At 40.2% G+C, this 19,859-nt stretch overlaps 1 protein-coding gene across 5 annotated transcripts in view; it reads right to left on the reverse strand.

The window, feature by feature from the left end:
* Sgcd (sarcoglycan delta) overlaps nucleotides 1-19,859 on the reverse strand; it is a 952,204-nt gene that overhangs the window by 202,605 nt on the left and 729,740 nt on the right. For all 5 annotated transcript variants that reach the window (XM_036196810.1, XM_036196806.1, XM_036196808.1 and 2 more), the window contains one exon: nucleotides 6,106-6,207. In XM_036196810.1, coding sequence (XP_036052703.1) covers nucleotides 6,106-6,207 — 102 coding nt within the window. The remainder of the gene's footprint in view (nucleotides 1-6,105; nucleotides 6,208-19,859) is intronic.

Genomic DNA, 19,859 nt, shown 5'->3' on the forward strand with positions numbered 1-19,859 from the left:
ACCACAATCATGGCTAATGTAAATGTAACTGAGTCCTTATAACTTGATTTAAGAAGAGAAAAAAAATTTAAAAGACCCTACCAGTTCTTTTAATTCTACAGCAACCAAAAACCTTTGAATACTTTCATCTGTTTCCCAGGAAAACAAACCAACTAGTGTCAGTGTTTAGCTAGTCATAATTTGTTGTCTGTTAAAAAAAAAAAAAAAAAGGCAAGCAGCTGGTTTGCAGTACTGGCCACAATAAATTACAACATGTAAGCAGATTCATGGGGGAATGAATGGTGCCTGGCTCTACTGTACAGATGGGCTTATAGATGACCCTTCCATGTGTAATACTATCCTGATTTATGTGTGAGCAAGGAAATGCAAAGATGCCTAATGCCCTACTCTGACTTAGTACAAATCATTTTTATTTACCCAGGCAATATTTCATGGTCCAGTTAACTTCTTAATTAAAGACAGCAAGATGCTCATGCTCCATGCAAGTGGCATGGAAAATACTGTTCTGTGTGCAATATGTTCAGCTGGGAGTTGAAGCTGTTTGGCTTATTCAAGAGACATCACCATAGCTTTCATTTGATTTCTGTGTAGCTCACTACAACTAAGTGATCAACATTCCTGTCTGTCACCTCAAGCTAGTTCTGGTAGTTTTTCCCCTCAAACAAAACATTTCGAATCCAAATTTTTCTGCCCAACCTGAGCTTGGTGTGTGTAGTGATTAGAGGGGTAAACACAAAAAGGGAGGCATGTCCTTGAGACAGAATGAAGAACACCAATAGGTAGTCATAGCTTCAGCCTCCAGCAGAAGTTCCAAGAATGCTGCCATCTGCCAGTGTGCATGCAGATAATCTCAAAATGAAAAAGGGGAAAGACATCATAGTTTTTGATGGCAAATCGGACTATACAGTTAGAGCAGTCAAGACAGAATGGCTCCAGAATGAACTCAAACACACAGATCAGCCAAACAGAACAGAGTGTCCAGAAACAACCCCACTCATACACAGTCAACTGCTCTCTATTGCAAGAACCAAAAATCAGGATGGGGAGAGAACAATCCCTTTAATAAATGAGAAAATGGAATATACACGTCCATGTGTGAGGGTGGAGAGAAGAAAGGCAAGTGGGAAGAGATGGAATTGTAATCTTATCTGATACTCAAAAATCATCATAAAATGGACTAATGTAAGACCTAAGTTGATAAAATGGCTAGCAGGAAAAAAAAAAAAAGGAGAGGTTGGTCTTACCTGTGATTTTTCATTTTTTTTATAAGAAATAAAACCAAAGGCATCAAATACAAATACAAACAAATACACAGAACTCTATCAAATACACACAAATGCTTCTGCATGGCAAAGGCATAGGAAATAATCACCAAAGTGAGAAACCAACCTCTGCAGGGGAAGAAAACATCTGCACAACATGCAGTGCCTAACAAGGAACTGAAGCAAACATATATAAAGAGCACACAGGACTCAATACCAAGAATAGCAATTTGATTAAGAAAAGGCAAAGGACCTGAGTAGCCACTTTTTTTTTCCAAAAGAAATATGCAAATGGATGACAGGCTTGTTAAGACTAATATCAGGAATATTACTAACGATGGGTGAAATGCAAATTGAAACTATGAGGTGGTATCTCACATCTGTTAGAGGTGTATTAGCAAAAAGAAAAAAGATAGTGTGTGCTGACAAATTTGTACAGAAAACCAAACTCTTAGATATTGCTGGTAGGTGGGTACCTATGAGATGAGGAACCTATGCACACTGCTGAGAAAACAAAAAGAACTCTCATATGACATAGTGATCAAGCTCTGAAAATATATGGCTAGGTGAAAACAATTTTTATGGCAAAGAGATGTCAGTACTCCTGAGATTATTCCGACATTACACAAGAGCCGAGACATGGAGTCAATCTAAGCATACATAATAGATGAGTGAATGAAGAAAATGCGTGCATGTCTACACAATAAAATATGACTGAGGCATAAAAATGAAACTCTCTTAGTTGTAAAAACACAGAGGAAACTAAACTAAGTGAAACTGCTGAGGCAAAAAAGGGCAAACATCACATGATCTCAGTGCAATGCAGAAACTGGAAAAGCTGAACTCACAGAGACAATGAATAGAAGGGTAGTCATTAGGGGTAGGTGAAGTACATACATGTACTCACTGGGCCCTGACCTTGGTTATCATATAACTAAGTCTTGGATTAATGTATAACATGGAAGCTCTGAAGTTATTTGTATGTATTATTCATTTGAAGTCAGCTTAAAAAACCTTCATGATAACAGAAAATGATTGTGATAATGTCTTGTTTGTAGTGGTCATTTCACAATACATGTCAAACATTATTAAGGCTGTATGCCTCTAATATACACAACTATATTTGTCAGTTGTATAATCAGTAAAAGCTGAGGTGGGGACACAAGAACTGGATGACCATGGAATACTTAGGCATAAGAGAAAAATAGAAAGCAAACCATAAAGAGTGTAATGAATACTTTTTTTAAAAAAAGCAAAGCACAATGTGTTTTTTAAAAATAAATATTCCCTCTTTGTTTTCCAAAGGGAAAAATAAAACCTAATTTTTATTGACTCCTTGATGAGGTGTGTACACTTGCAATTCTGAAAACCAAGGGCTGAGGGCAAGGGACCTTAGAGGCAAGGGACGACAAGGACACATAATACAAAGGATAGGAATGATTGGATATGGACCACCGTGGCTGAAAGAGACTGGTAGTACTAGAGAACACAGTGAGCAGGAAAAAGTGCTACCCAGGTCTACCATCAGAAACATCAGCCCACTTTGCTAGATCCTCTGTTGTTTGTGAGGGTCAGATTTCTTCTCTTGGCTCACATCAAATGAACAAATGTGGATATTTCAGAAAAATGTGAAATTGTCACTATTGCCCATTTGAAAAAGAAAATAGTAGCTCTGTCGATTGATGTCTGTGGGGAAATGAGGTTCATAATGGTTAGGTGTATCCATCAGCCAACAGTGCAGAAGGTGGGTCCCTCCAAAGGCATTCACCTTGATAAGATTATTAAATAGAGACTGTCCCATAAATGGATAGATTCAACATCACTAGGTCCTATTTTTCTACATCATTCATCTTTTGGGGGTTCATTTTCCTAGCTCCTTGACCCCTCTCAAGGGCTCACTGGTATGTTCCAGCCAGCTACCCCTACTGAGTAGGAAATCACCAAGTGTGACCCAGCTTATCATGCCAAACTGGTATGATGAGAAAAACTGAAGGGTATCTCAGCAGTAATATCATGAGGCCTTGCAGTCATGGAGTTTAGGTCTGTTTGAGCTGCCAGTAACTGCAAAGCATGTCCTAGCTCCTTCCCTAGACATTACTACCCCAACCATGCAGTGAGGTGATTTAGTCAACTCTCAGAGGCTTTGAATACTCAGCCTAGATATTTCTTGGTAATTCAGGAATTAATGTTTACTGATATCACTCACAGTTGTAAATTTGTCTTCTTAGGCAGGTGTTGCCACACCCAACAATTTTGCAGTGCTTTTACCAGGACCCCAGCCTTCACTAATGAAATCAGATATGGTATTGAATTTTGTGTGCATGGTTTATCTCAGTTCTTGGATCAGTGAGACAGAAAACCAAACTGAAGACAATTACCTCTTCATTACTCCACCTGCCCTAGAGTGGCTTTCAAGTTCAGTCAACTGGGCACGAGTCTCTTCGGATTGGGAAGAGCAGAAGGGGATGCCCGTTCTGAAATACAGCAGTAGCAATGTATGGGAGGATACTGTAGGTGATTCAAAGGAGGAGAATGGAAAAAATGTGGAGTAGTACTCTTGGAACATGAGGCATCACTGAGGGCTGGGGTTCAGTGGTACCCAACCACCATCCTTTCCATCTTCCTCGCCAGGAGAACTATAGTTTTTTCAGATGCCTTAATTTCTACCGGCACAGAGGAGGGTCTATAGACTAGCCCTAAAGGTCTATTCATCTTTCCTTTATCGTTTTCTGTCAACAAACTTGTTTTCCCTTGTGACATGTCAAAGAGATGCAGATTCCATCTCATAGTGAACAATTCCCCATCTCCCTCTATGTCTTCCAATGTTCTCCAAGAGAGTTTTTCTCTGTGTCTTCTAATGTTCTCCAAGAGAAAAATGTAAAAGTCTATACTCTTGAACCATAATCTCATATCTCTTTTTGACAAATGAAGATGACAGCCTAATTGCAGGTAAAAGACAGAAATTTTGTAAGTTAGATATTAAATAGATGGTTTTAAGGAAAAAAGTTAGGCAGTGGCAAAGGTATTTTATGCTTAAGTTTTTTTTTTTTTTTTTTTAATGAACATCATATATGACTCCAGGTCTATAAAGTTTGGAGAAATGCAAAGTAAGGACAGAGTCATCAAAAGAGATCAATGGTTTCTTGGAAGCAGGGGAGGACAGAATGGTTTGGTGGGACAGAGGGGTTAAAAAGAGAGAGACTCTTAGGGGTGGTGGACATGTTCATCATTATTTCTATTGTGGTGAGGTTTTTCATGTGTACTTGTGTATGTGGCATACACACACACACACACACACACACACACATACACACACACACACACACACAAATTTTCTAAAAACAATTTTAAAAAGATTTTGATAGGCCTTGCCGGGGGACTTTGAGTTGTATTCCAGATGTGATAGGAATGGAGTATTTCTACAAGTAGAGGGACTTAGCATCATGAGTTAGATTCAGTCTACTACAATCCTGGACCTTATATAGCCCTCATATAAAACCAGCCACTATTTTAAGTTGTTGGATTTCATTAATTATTCCAATCAATGTATATTATGTAAATGATGGTAGAGGAACTTTCTGGTCACTCTTGGCTTTCATGTGGACAGTGAAGCAAAGTGAAGTGAAGGATTTAATAGGCAAAGTGAAAGATTTAATCAACATGTTCAACCAATGAGTTCTACTTCACAAACTAAGTAAGTAAAAGCCTAGGTAAGTAAGTGATGGTTATTTGCTTTTTCATCATTGTAATCAAATATCTGATAAGAAGTGACGTAGGGGTGGGAGGGGAAGATTTATTTTGGCTCCCATGTTGACAGTGAAGTCTATATGTATGTATGTGGTTGGTATGGCAGTAGGTGGAAACTGTGGGGCAACAAGTGTGAGGTCACTTGCTTACATGTCTAATGACCATAAAGCACTGAGTGGCAAGAAGAAGAGTTGGATGTCCCTCAGTGACAAACTTTCTCCACTTCCTACCTATTTTACAACCTATCAAGAAAGCACTGGCAATTGCAGACTTACCAGGTGACACATGACCCTGTGGGGGACAGTTCACATTTAGACCATCATCCTAACCAACCAACAAGAGACATCATTAACCACTGAGTTTGATAACCTGAACTACTGAAGGTACAGTATGTAGGAAAAGAAAAATAAAAACCTTATGCAACATACTTAGTTGACAAAAAAAGCTTTAGAATTAAAATTTCCAGAATTGAAATCTTTGCTGTTTTATTTTTAAAAAAACGTATCATGGACATTTTGCTTGTCATTGTCTTAATTTACTAATCTGTAAAATGGAGTAGCAATAGTTTCTACCACAATGACCAACCTTTGAATTAATCACAGACACAAAGCCAGCCTGCACCTCAATGGCACACAGCATTCAGTCATTAAATACCATTTTAGATTACAGTTGTTGATAATGAACTGATTCTAGACAGCATGACCTAGAACATATGAATTATAAATAAAAACCAAATTTATGATTCATTACTTCTGTTATCACAGATGACTTTGAAATGATTGACAATTAAAAATAATAGTAATATTGCCCTTCACAGGTTTAGTACCAGGGTTTTACTGTGTTTATTATCTTTTAGTTCATAGCATCATCTAGAAGCTGATAAGCAGTGGCTACTACCATCTCTGCCACAAAGTTAAGGGACGTGGTGGGATAATCTTGTTTACAGCACCACACCTATGATTGTTTTCTGAGTCTTTAGGCTCAAATGCCAATCTAACCACCATCCAAAATTGCCATCTCAGCAGCTAGCAAGGTAGATTTCCACAGATTTAGATTTCAGAGCATCCATTGCTTTCTTTTCTCATCAGAAACTTACTGGTCGGGACTGGATTTCTTTGGCGTAGAGAGGTTGTAAGAACTCTGAGTCTCCTTCCAGCTTCAGACCCTTTTCTGTGATTCTTAAGTTCCCCATTCCATCCTGAAATAGACACACAGACACAACAGGGAAAATGTGATGAGCTAACATTTCAAAATACCCCAGGCTGTCAAAAATTGAAACAGTTATTGCCTTCTTCTTCCTTCCTTCTTTTTAGAAATATTTTCAGGAGTGAGATGAGGGGAATCCAAATGAACATAAAATACCAGGAGGCATTGTTCAATACAATTATGCATATTATTCTTTTTGCTCACTTATTCCAAGCAAATTCTATTCTGAGAATGCCCCTGAGCCACTGACTTGCAAAGAAAGAGGAGGCCCTCATCCCTAGGCTGCACAGAGCAAAGGAGGTAGGCGGGGTGAAAAGGATGGAAATGAAAGACCCTGTTTCCAAAATGCCTTGCAGAAATTTCACACCAACAGCTTGTGGTCAAATTGAGTACTTGCACATGATCTGTTTGGGTCCTCAAACATTTGAGAAGTCTAATCAGTGACTAGCACTTTAAAGAGTATTTGCTGTGTTAGTGCTAAAATACATTCAAAGGTAGAAATCTACAGCAGCATTTTACCACCCATCTTTAACATGTGTCAATTTATGATTATTGCTACCCATCATTCTCCCTCCCTCTTACTCAGAAATAATCTGAATACCATATATATTTTGTAGTCCCTCCTGACAATCATTCCTTAATAACAAACATAAAATATCAAACCCTATCAATCATTCTTGTGTTAATAGCACATACCCATATCAATGTTCACACCTCACTGATAATATATTTTTTCTCTCTAATAATTTGCTTATTTGAATGACATTTTCTACTGTTATTGGTTGATAGACAAAATACTAGCTAGTTTCCTATAGCCTCCAGACAGTATTTCTGTAATGAATCAATTACTAATAGTTTCCCATAAAATGAGATTTCTATATTCATTCCTTCTCATCAATCTCATATTTCCTCCTGCCCTCCCTCTTTCCCTTCCCCTCCCTCCCTCCCCCTTCTCTCTTCCATGTATGTATTTCACTTTATTTTGATAAAATACAATCTCCTTTCTCTTTCTGTGCCTTATCATCTCATACAGGTTCCTCTGACTGCTGTATTTTCTGTAAATTGTCAGCAACACCAGGAGCCTTGACCAGCCTCAGACTGAGTTTTCTAAGAAGACTGTATCCAGAATATATTCAAGGAAATGAGGTGCATTTGTTTTCTATTGTTTTAATGAACTGCTAGCCATAAACTCATCAGTATTAAACAACATAATTTTTGTATCTAATAGTATTTACTGTTAGAATTCTGCCTAAGGGCTCATGGGACTAAATTCTGGGTGCTGGCAGGGGTGGTTACTTTGAGAAGACTGAATGAGAATCTTTGCCATTTTCTAGCTTCTACAAGCTTCCCCCAGCCCTGGGTCCATGACCTCTTTCTATCCTCAAAGTTAGTAACAGCCAGTTGAATAATCGCTGATTGGGATACTCCTGACATATTACCTACAGTATGGCAGCCTCCTAACACATCTGTATGGAGATTATCTAGATTAGGTTAATTGAGGTAGGAAGATCCACCTAAACTGTGAGAGGCACCATTCCATGGGCTGATGTTCTGGACTCCATATAAGGGAGAAAGCAAGTTGATCACAAGCATTCATAGCTCCATGCTTCTTGAAGACAGATACAATGTTACAAGCTGCTTCAACCTTCTGCTGCCAAGACTTTTACCACCATGATGGACAGTACCTTTCAACTGTGAATCAAAATAAGCTCTTCCCTCCTTGAGGTGTTTTTTTTTTTCCAGTGTTTCATTTGTACCAGAGACAAGTAACTAATGCAGCTACTCTAGGACAACCTTTCCCTTCCACGATCACCCACATACACAATTCTATCTGCAATTTTAACTCCCCTCAGCTAAGAACAGTAGCAACTTTACAGGTTCTGAGAACAGGGTATGGCTATCTTTGGGATGGGGGAATTTTTCTTTTTGCCACCTGGGATATTTTTGTACCAAGAGGTGCATAGCATCCTTGCTATGATGTTATCAGCAGTCCCTAATATCTGTTAGAAGGAGACACAATTTCACTAGAAGTTCCAAACAGACAATAGCCTGGTCTCATTAAATTCTTAATTTATTAGCTAGGATATTCTATTGAGAAAACTTTCATTTCATTCACTATTTTCTTACCTTAAGTTACACTTTACAGGGAAACGTAACAGAATTTGAACTTCCCTTCCTTATTCACTGGTATTCAGAAGACTGAAGTGGAGGTAGGAAGATCGGGAGTTCAAGGTCATCTTCTGCTGCACACTGAGTTCCAGGCCACTCAGAACTACATGAAACTCTCTCTGTTTCTCCCCAGTTATTTTGCTAGTTTGGTTTAGTGAAGGGTGCACAGGATGCAGCCTCAGAACCCCCAAATCTCCCCAACCTGACATTATGACTAATAAAAACAACTGAAATTTTGCCAGCCTTGAAAATCCTTGAAGCACAGTCAGCTAGCAAAGTACAAATGATGGGGCTTCAGTCACTGGAATGCTGATGTGTGCTGTCATGACACCTACCCACAACGATAATCGACTTCAAAGTCTCCTGGTACTCTCAATTTCTTCCATGCCAAAAAAAAAAAAAATCCCCTTTTGTTCTATAGATTTGTAAACCATGCACATGCTTTGCTATTATTGCTCTCTGTTTCCTAGTAACATCTGAAAACTGAAATCTCAGCGAGCTCCTGTCAATTCTGGGTGGGCCGCTCACACAGTCACTGCCCACAGTCTCCTTGCTTTAAGAACATCACATATTCTCCCTAGCCTACTTCACTATGGCATGAGATCTCAGACTCACACGACAGCATTCTAGGACAGACATAGCCATCAGGTGTATGTCTCAGTACATTCAGTACTGCGATTGCTGGAATGGAACTAAATGACAAAACTGGCCATGGGCACTTTCCCCATCCCTTTTTATAAGCATACTTCAGCCTATGGATGAAAACAGATCTTAGAGAGCCCTATGGCTGCTTTACAGCCACATACCTGATATTCTTATTACTGGCATTTATAGACACAGCTCTGCCACTATGGCTCCAGATAAGGCATTCAAACCATGTCAGAAAGGCAACAGGCTGCTGTACATGTATGTGTCTCACCAGCAGCAGGAAGAACTTGCAATAAAGGGAAAAGAAAAAGAAGAAATCAAAGAGGAGCAAAGAGAGAAATAAGCAAAGGCCAAGAAAGACCAATGTGTCCCAACAATCAGCTAGTCCCTTATAGTAGTAGTTTAGTGTTTATCTCCATATCTCTCATGGCTGCAAACATACCACAACCTTGCCAACTTCCCATTTCTTCTTAGAGGCTCCTCATATGTTCATGTACCATAACCTAGTTTTCTAGGCTCCTTCCTTCTCTCTAAGTCTGTTTAAAAATACCTGGTGGATAAGTTGATTAAAAAATGTGATATGACTGGCCTCTGCACTAACAAAGCAGAATTCAGTGGTAAACTCAATGTCTGCCCACTTTCAGTGTTTCCTTCATAGACTGTGTCAAAGATTCATCAACAATATCTTGGCATCAGATTCACCTGTAAAGGTTGCATCTTTAATTACAATACACAGTTGAAGGCAGGACTAAGAGAGTATTTGCAGGATAGACCTGAAGTCTGACTTTCCTCCTAATAAGATGTAAGAGATACTTATTAGTAAATACATATAGTATGTATTTAAAAAGACTCACTGATCTTTTCCCTGTTCAAACATTAAAATTCCAGTTCCTTTTAAAATAAGTAGCAGGATAGCCAAACAGTCAGGGGGGGATCCTCACTCAAGATACAAAGACATCCAGAAACTCCCAAGCAAAGTGGATCTGGATGCTGGCCTTGAGGGCTGGCTGGGAGCTGTGGAGTGGTATGGTGTGGTTTTAAGGAAGTGTGCTCATTCCTGTGATCTACTTGCTGCATCAGCATCAGCCAGGTTTTAATTCTGTCAGCACATTTGAGTCTTGAAGTGAAGCCAAGTGCTATTTTAGTAAGCACTCATGTGGCAATCTCTTCCTGAAGCAGTTTTAATGTTAGGGCATGAATTAGATTTGAACCAAGCAGGAAATGATATTAGACGATACAAAGACTGCATGAGAATGCCAGCTTGATGGGGTGTAAGGCTTTGGGCTATTTTCTCCACTGCTAGACATTCAGTTTCTAAAATCTTGCCTGGGAAGTAGTATCCATTCAACGAATGCTTTGAAGTGAAAGAATTTATTCATTCTAAATAAAGAAGTCCTGTAACTTAACAATGATGTTACTTTCCATGGATTTAGTTGAAACAGGCTGTAAGTTTAAAATATCACTGGTAGAAAATGTATCTGTTTTATGTAATATACTAGCATCACCATTGAGCACCTGTTGGCCCTTAAGATTACATGACTGACAGCTGCGGCCCACTGCTCTACCCACCAACCCTCAGTAGCCCAGACAAAAATGAGCCCATATGGAGTGTGAGTTCTACAAGATGGTATCGCCCTCACACATCTTAAAAGCTGAAATATTCATCAGCCAAACCATGTAGAGATGATAATCTCATGCAGTTACCTTTGAGAAGGTAGTGGCTGAGTGTGGGTGGGGTTACAAAACTTCTAAAGTTAGGTCTGCTCCTATTCCAGCTTCCAAATTGTTAGCACATGCTTTCTCAACCAGGATGGGCAGGCCCAACAAGCAATAATTGCCTAATGATGAATATAAGGAATGAAAAAGAATACTTAGGTTTTCTATTTAGAAAGCATAAATGTTTTTTATATAGAGAGTACAAGTGTATCTAGGGCAGAGGAAGTCAATAATGAAAGAATCGGTTGGGAATTAGAATTTTTAAATACAATATTCTTTGGGAAATTCATACATGTATACAATATACTTGATCATAATCACCTCCCATTCTCTACCTCCAACTCCTCCCAGATACCCTCAACCCACTCCCCAACTTCATGTTAATAACTCGCTTGGTATAATTCCTGGTGTTCATAGGCACATAGGTGTTAAGCCATCACTGAGATCTACTCAACCTACCAGAGTCCACAGCCCTAATGAAAACTCACTCTTCCTACCCTGCCTGGCAGTCATGACTGCAACAGCTCCTCTGCCAAGGGGTAGGTGCTCCTGCACCCCTCCCCATCCATGCTGTAACCTTGGTTAGCTTGATCTTGGGTAGGTCATTTGCAGGCAACCATAGTTGCTGTGAGTTCAGGAATATAAGAATCCTATCATGTCCGGGATGCACGGTTTTGCCTAGCTCTCCCAACCACTAATTCTAGCAATCTTTCTGTCTTCTCTCCATGGTGATTTTTGGGCCCATGTGTTAGACTGTTAGGATTTCCAGACTGTGTTTTTCCTATAGATGGTCACTTCTAACATCTATGTATTGAACCATCTTGGTAGTTTTTTAGATTTTAAAACATAAAACAGCAGTGGCAGCGGTAAAGATGAAACTTTTTTTAAAACATAATTCTTTTTTTTTTTGAATTTTGGTAATTTCACACCATGCACCCCTATTCCATTCATTTCCCAATGCTTCCATGTCCAGCCTCCATCCTTGTGGCCTCCCCACCAAAATGAAAAAGAAGAAGAAGAAAAAAAACGAAAAGGAAAACATCTTAGTTCTCTGTCTTTTCTACTTCTCCATCACAAAATCATTTGATGTAGTAACCCTGGGAGCTGCAGTGTGTCATGCTATATACCCACTTTGCTCAAACAGCTTTATTAGCAAATGCTCATTGCAATGAGTTGTTCATCTGCCTCGAGGTCTCTGGATGCTGGTAAACTATCAATACTGGAGCCTCACTGAAACTTCTCTCCAATATCCTGCTGTTGCCCAAGTCATGGAGATTCCGCAGCTACTGTTCTGCAGGACTGGTCCCCTTATGCACTCCAGCAGGCCATCTTTCCTGTGTGCATGTGGTATGGGTCAGCTCTCAGCTCTCTAACTGTGGCAGCCGAGGAGTGGGGATAGTTCTCTGAGGGCCACTGAAGGTTGGGGCCAACTCTTCCATGCTCATGCCACTGGGGCCAGTTCTCCCAGGAGGGCTTTGTGTGTGTGTGTGGGGATACTCTCCTGCTGAGGCAGCTGGCAAGGACCAGGACCATGTACACAGACATTGGCCTCAGCTGCAGCTTGGGCCTACATATCCAACACCATGGCCCTGGGTGGCAGCACAGGCCACTTAGATTGGTATAGTGCTGGTGACAGTGTGGCTTTCAGACATCAACATCATCTTGGGAGTGGCTTAGACCACAGGCATTCATACAGCCTTTGGTAGTAACATGGGCCATGGACATCAACACAGACCCCAGCTATGGTAGGCCCAGGGACCCAGACATGGCCCTCCATTGCAGCACAGGCACAGACATCACATGGCTCTAGGTAGCAGCACAGGCCACCCATATCAGCCTGCTCCTTACCACCATCTGGCCTTCAGTTCCACTTCTCTACACAGTACACAACCCACTCAGCTTCTCCTCCTCTGTTTCTCCATCACTTAACTGTTCCCCAAATACATAACTACAAGAAAAGCCAGGGATGTGTTATATACAAAAGGTTTTCCATGAAATGCTCATTTGTAAATATTGAAACTCTGACAATCAAAGCTACTCCTCTGCCCAAGCATTATGCAAAGCACATTACCTACATTATATCCATTAGTCCTTTTTATCACTCTAGGAGGATGGTGGTTCATGGAGTTAGCTTCATTTTGCAAACAGACAAATTGAGGGGCTGGTGTTAATTCTACTCCCCAACAAAACTCCTCAATATCATGTCTTATATTGCCCTGTTAAGCTCTAATTGTGTGCCAGATGCCAGGTGAACTAGTACAAAAATATACAGATGGGATCACCTCTGCCAGGTGCTCTAAAAGCTAAAAGACCATGTATGAGTAGCATGCATGATTGCAAAGATATAGAGATACACTAATGTAGTAATGTGGTACCAGGGAAAGTGAAAAGTGGCATGGGCGTCTTGAGAAAGATTGATTGTTACATGCAGTTACAATATGGCCCAGGAATTACAGTGTAAAGTGCCTGCTAAGATAGTTCAAGACCACATCCATACAATAACACACAAATGTTCACTGCAGCACCATTTGGAGAAAAATAAACAGAAACCACAAGAAATATCCCTCAACTGATGAGGAAAAAGGGAAAATATTCTCTATCCATGAAAACGGATGATAGCTAGCACTATGGAGGAATAAAATACTGATATATTCCAAAATATGAATAAACTTCAAAAACATTATGCCAAGTAAAAGAAGCCAGACATAAAAGTCTACATACTATATGATTCCAATTATATGTATTGACCTGAGAAGCAAATCTAGAGAGACACAGAGTAGATTAGTGTTGCCCAAGGGTTAGTATGGGAATGGGAACTGACCTCAGAGAGGTTCAAGGGATTAAAGTGAGGTGATGGAAATGCTATAAAATTGGATTGTAGAGATAGCTGCAAATTGGTAAATTTACTGAAAATCACTGAATCACACACTCATTGTAGGTGAATCTTAGAGTATGCAAATATAATCTTAATAAAGTCCTTTTCCAAAGAGTGACAGTCTAGAAATAATGCTACCAGAGAAGCTGGTTTAGGGCTCAGCAGTCTGTACCTTGGGATCCTCCAAATCACTTCAGAATACCACTTCAGAGATGTGCACTGGGTAGGGAGAGCTGGCAAGTTCAAGAGGAGGCCAGTGACTGATACTTAGAGTTGCTTGCCCTTTCTATGACACATTAAAGGAATAGCCTGGCAGTTTTCTGTGGCTATCACAGACCAAGATTCAAGAAGGATTTCTCAGGGGAGGCAATGTGGGTCTTTCACATAGGCTATATTGTGGGATCAAGACAAAATGTGGGGGAAGCTGCACAGGCAGCTACTGATCTCTGCTGGGGAGTAGAAACCCAGGTGTCAGCAGTGATGGGTGATGAACACAATAGCAAAGAAGAGGGCCAACAAGACACACTGTGTCTCCATCACAGCTTTGGATTCTATCAGTCATATGCTGGGTCATCACAACTCCATGCATATTTCCTTTCTTGGTCACTCAGGCTAATTATGGACTTTCTACTTTCTACACTTGCTACCTTACCTCCTAGTTCATATAAGGCTTGTGTATCAGAACTCTGTGGTGGGGGGAGAGGGAGGGAGAGAGGGAGAAAAATTTAGACAGAAATACAGTGATTAATACTGCTAAATTGCTTTGGCACCTCAATGGATCAGGACCCATGATTGCTCATTCACAGGGTTGCTTCAAGTGATTTAGAAGCTGAAGGTTACTATATCTGAAGCACCCTATGTTTTCTAGCTACCAGAGAAATGTATGGATAGCCAGTCTTTGCTCTATACTGTTCTGAAGTGACTAAGTCAAGGGGGAGGGTGACAGTCTACCAAAGCACACAAGGAACAGGGGACCCTAAGTCTCCTTACTGACAAATCCACCAAGACCAGTAGGTCATCCTTAATGGCTTCTCTGAAAGCACCTGTTTCCATTTCTGTGAGAAGATGTTTCTTGATCTCCAATGTCCTTCTGAAACTGCTCGTGTTTGCTTTCCTCACTCACTGTAGCAGGACATGCATGCACACATTGAGTTCTTTGGCTTACTGACCATGGATATAAGCTCTGGAATCAGACAGCTTTAGCTAAAACATTGACTCAAACCTTAGTCCTCAGCCACACTTAGGTAATCAAGGTAATTACTATTTCTAAACTGAGGATTACATTAGACAATCCACACGTATCATTCAAAAGAATCCAGGTTATAACTTTGGAGACAGGCACTGAAAACCTTAGGGGTCTTAAACAGTGAAGATTTATTTCTCACCCAAGTGACATGTTCATGGGCCTTATCAGGACAGTCACTTAGTAACACAGGAAGAAGGAACATCTACCATTTGAAATACTCTGCTGCTCTCTATTCATCTGGGGCCATGGAAGTTTATATTTCCACACCCACTTATGATGGATTATGTTGGTGAATTGTGAGCAATTCAGTCAACTAGGAAAAGGTGCTTAAGAGCCCCAGCATGCCTAGCCTCTCCCTCTCTCCTTTTCTTTCCCTCTCTCCTACCAGTTTGCACAGGCAGGGCCAGTATTTGAGCAATCTTTTTTTCCCAAACATCTCTCATACTCTCTGATGCAGGAGTACCTTTTCACTTATTATCACAGAAGAGACTTCTTCTATTAGTCACAAGGAACCATAGCCCAGCTCCTAAATGAACCCAAGTGGGACTTAAAAGTCAGTGAGCTCCAATACCACATATTCAGTCCAATGCATGCTTATTAGCCTTTAGAAAATAGCTAGGCCAGCACATTAAAGATTGTTCTTAAACTGAGGTTGTTGGCTCAGACCTGTAATCCCAGCACATGCAATGCAGAAGGACCATGAGTGAGGTACTTATGGATTGCCTAACCTAAAGCATAAGATCCTATCTCAAAGTAACAACAGCAACAACAACAAACAACCCAAAAGCTGTTTGTGAGTGGGGGAGGGGGTGACAGATGCATAGGTCTCTTGCAGAAGATTTCAGTTCAGTCCAGCATCCACACCAGGCAGCTCCTAACTGTTTGTAACTCCAATTCCAGGACATCTGACACCCACTTCTGACTTCAACAGGTACTGCACTCAATTACCTAAGTCCATACCCAGACACACCAATATATATATATAATAATTAAAAGTAAAAATAAAAGCACTTACAACAGAATGTTTGTGAGAGAACTCAAGCACAGAGATGTTATAGAATCACAGGACTAAATATAACATACTGACTTCTAGTCTTCACTAGTTATGTATGTCAATTTGGATGAACCTAGCCCACTTGAATCATCTTCCCAAACCATAGCATGAACTTGGATGGTATTAATACTTAAGTCTTTCCCATCTAAAAGGGGTTGAATTCCAGGAAAATGTACAATAATAAGATTGCTATGTAAACTACCACAAGTCATAGCAGCTTCTGGGAGCTGGTACTCACCATCTAGGGGACCACAATGAGGACTTGGGTCGTTTGGACTTTTGCAAAAGAAGCTCATGGGGGTTGGGTGTGGGGTGAGAAGTACACACACAAAAAAGTTCCTTTAAGTCACGCCACATGTATAGCAGATGCAGAAAGGATTTAGTCATAAAAACCAATGGCAGCGCATTGTTCTGAAGCTGAAACTTGTAAGCAACCTTTAAAGAGACATCGGAGGAGAATTTATCGATTGTTTGAAAGGAAGAAAATGAGAGATGGATAATAAAGTGCAAGCTGCTACATCCCCTGTCCTGGGTGAAAAATGGGAGATTCTGATTCTTGAGCCATTGTTGATAAAGGAGCAGACTCATTTATCTTAAGGAGACACATAAAAGAAAAAAAGTGAAATATGATTAGGCCTCTGCCAAGTGTTCGGATTAAATCCCTTCTATGGCAATCCCTGCTGCTAGGTGAATGCTTCCCACCAGTAAAGCCCGATTAAGATGCAGGCATGAGTGATGCTAAAAATGCATGCTGGGAAAATCCCTTCCAAAATAGATTCTTTCCCCAGGGTATATGCCCCAAGGGACCTGCTTTTTCTGTCTTCTCTCTGTTTTTGTTAGGAAAAGTTGTCAGTTGTACAAGACAGTGTCTTTCATGAGGCTTCAAGCTCTAGCTTCAAAGGGCCCACTGCCTTTTTGATACTTGCAAGGAAAGTTTCCAGGGAGGAGTTCAGAAATACGGAAGCTTCTCTGGGCACTGGAGCAGGCTACCAATTAACTTGGTCTCCTCTTCAAGTGTGAGTGTCCAAATTGGTCTTCCAAAGGGTAGTTAGTGTTAGAAGTACTCTTTGTCTCTCAGCCTAACCACCAATTTCCATGATGCTGTTTAGTGTTAAACTAAGCAGGAGAAATGGTTGTCCAATGGTGACAATTACTGATGCCTCCATGCTTATGCTCCTAAGCCCTGACGATCTTCACATTTCATACATGAGCTCCCGACAGGGTGGGGCAGTGGGATATTGCACAGGGCATCAGTTGAACCCTTGCAGAATCCAGTGTTGTCTTCTCTGTGGATAAACACTTGATAGGACTTCTTTGTTCCTCTTGTAATCAGCATCAGGCAGTCAAAGGTATGATACATTATAAAATAAAATGAGGCAGAGGAGGATAAAGTGTAAGCATTGTATGTGTGTGCACAGGGAATGGATATGATGCAGACAAGAGGTCTAGGAGGCTTGTTTTTATAAAAACCCAATTGAAAAGCTACTGGAAGATCTGGACAAGGGAATCACTGAAAGGAAAATGAGAATGGCTGGTATGGAAGTAACTCCCATCACATGATGTCTATCTACCCTAAGGTAAAGAATAAGAGGTGGTACACTCAGAGGTGGTAAGGGACCTAAAAGCACAGCATATTAGAGAAGATGACTCTATGGAGTGTGAACTTGTGTTCTTCATGTAGCCAAATGCTCAAAAACATGTTAACTCATGGAATGATAAAGCTGAGATTTACACTTTAATTTAGGTGGACTCTGATGAGATGTCCATGATCACACAGAGCCTCAGATTTCACTCCAAAAGCAGCTCTCTGCAATGTGTTAATAATAATAGATTCTGTGACTTTGTTCAACTTGAATAACTGTTTTTGAATGCTCTCTCTGCTTCCTTTTTCTAAATAAATTCATAAAAACAAGAGGCCAGACTACAGGTTTCAGATTCACAGTTCTCCATTTTGAAGTCCAGATTCCAACAATTAAGAGCTATAGACTTTCCCCATTTATAAGATGGCTATCACAACTGTGCATGTCACCTGCTTAACAGACTACCTGGAGAAGTGCAAATGTCCCTGGCAAGCCCTGAATCATTCATCCTTAAGGTCCTTCATCTATGTCTTTTTTGATTCTCCTTCTGACTCCCTCCTCTGATTCCTTCAGCCACACACTGTTTAGCACTTCCTTGATTCAATATGCTCCAAGGTTTGCAAAAGAGGAATAAAGGAAGGCTTCTGATGGAGCTGCCAGCATCAAGAGGATGGAAAGAGAAGATGATAAGAGAAAGGGATGAGTTAAAGGAGTATGCCAAAAAAAAAAATGGTGTTTGATAGTTCCCAGGACAATTTCCCAAGCTATTTCAAAACCAGCAACCCAGGAGCAGAGGAGACAGAAAAGGTATCTTAAGGTTCACCAAAATTGAGGCTGCTCTGTTCCCTGGGCCTTACAGCCCATTAGTGATTTCACCTGGAAATAAGCTATCAAGTAGTAAGGGCCTAGAACCAACTAATGGGGTCTACTTTGCTCTTTAGCTCCCTCAGTAGCTATGGTGCACATTTTCCACACCCACAATCTATCCCTTAACATGGAAAATGGAAACCCTTAAATGTTTGAGTAGTTTTGAGGACCGAGAGTCAGGATAATTTTCTGAGCAAGAAGGATAGCCAGCCAGACAACACTGGATGTTAAAATCTACATCCCACTGAGAACCATTTTTTTATACCATATTTGGAGATATAAAGTAATTTAAGTGAATATACAGTTACAACTCCAGACATTTGGCCAAATGTTATTCTAAGTTAGACAGGAAGATGTTTAAAGAGTTATTTTATTATAGTTAATAAAATATATTCTTTCATATTATGGTTGCTGTATGAATAGATTTTAATTGTTCTCACCACAAAAAAGTATGTACAGTAATACAGATGCTGATTAGCTTGATTTAGCCATCCCACAATGAACCAACACTCCAAAAACCAAAGCATCATGCTCTAAACCATACATAGATACATAAAGTTTGTCATTAAATGCATACATTTGTCAAAAACCAGGTTGGATATGTCTAAGGGTTTTTTCCCCTAATGAGATTAGTATGTTATTTGGTAGACTGAGCAAATGCGACTGTCCTTCCTAGTGTGAGTGGGCCTCACTCAGTTAGTGGATGTCCTGGAGAGAATGTAAAGGCAGTCCCCTCTGTAGCACAGATTCAGACCAAAACATGGCCTTCTTCTGGACTTGAGGCTTTTTGATTTGTCTTGGAGTTGCATCATTGCCCCACTGAGATGCTAGAGCGGCAACCACAGACTCTGGGACTCGTCATCCTTCACAGTCACATAAGTCAGTTCTCTACAATAAATATATTTATTCATGGGCTCACACGTACTATCTCTCTATCTCTCTATCTTGTATCTATCATCCCTATCTATCTATCTATCTATCTATCTATCTATCTATCTAATCTATCTATCTATCTAATCTATCTACCTATCTAACCCCTATCTACTTACCCTACCCTACCTACATACCTATTATCATCCGTTATTCTATTCTATTCTATTCTATTCTATTCTGTTCTGTTCTGTTCTGTTCTATTCTGTTCTGTTCTGTTCTGTTCTGTTCTGTTCTGTTCTATTCTGTTTCTCTGGGGAATTTTAATAAAACATTAGAGAACCTGATCCCCACATGCAGTTTCTAGGAAGAGAATCATATAACTTTGAGCTAAGGCTTTTAGTAAGGATTTGTATATGTTAGACAATCTCTTCACCTACCACACGCCCCTTAAAGCTATGTAACCAATGCCATTCTTGCCAAGGACATAGGCTTTACTGTGGCACCTGTCAGTCCCTCCATTCCCATGAGGAGGAAATCTCTTGGGAGTTCTTAAGCACAGGTTCAGAGCCCTTTCCCAGACTCTTCAGATTATAAAAGTCAGACACATGTGAACCAT

This window comes from Onychomys torridus, chromosome 8, assembly GCF_903995425.1.
Source record: "Onychomys torridus chromosome 8, mOncTor1.1, whole genome shotgun sequence".
Lineage (NCBI taxonomy): Eukaryota > Metazoa > Chordata > Mammalia > Rodentia > Cricetidae > Onychomys > Onychomys torridus.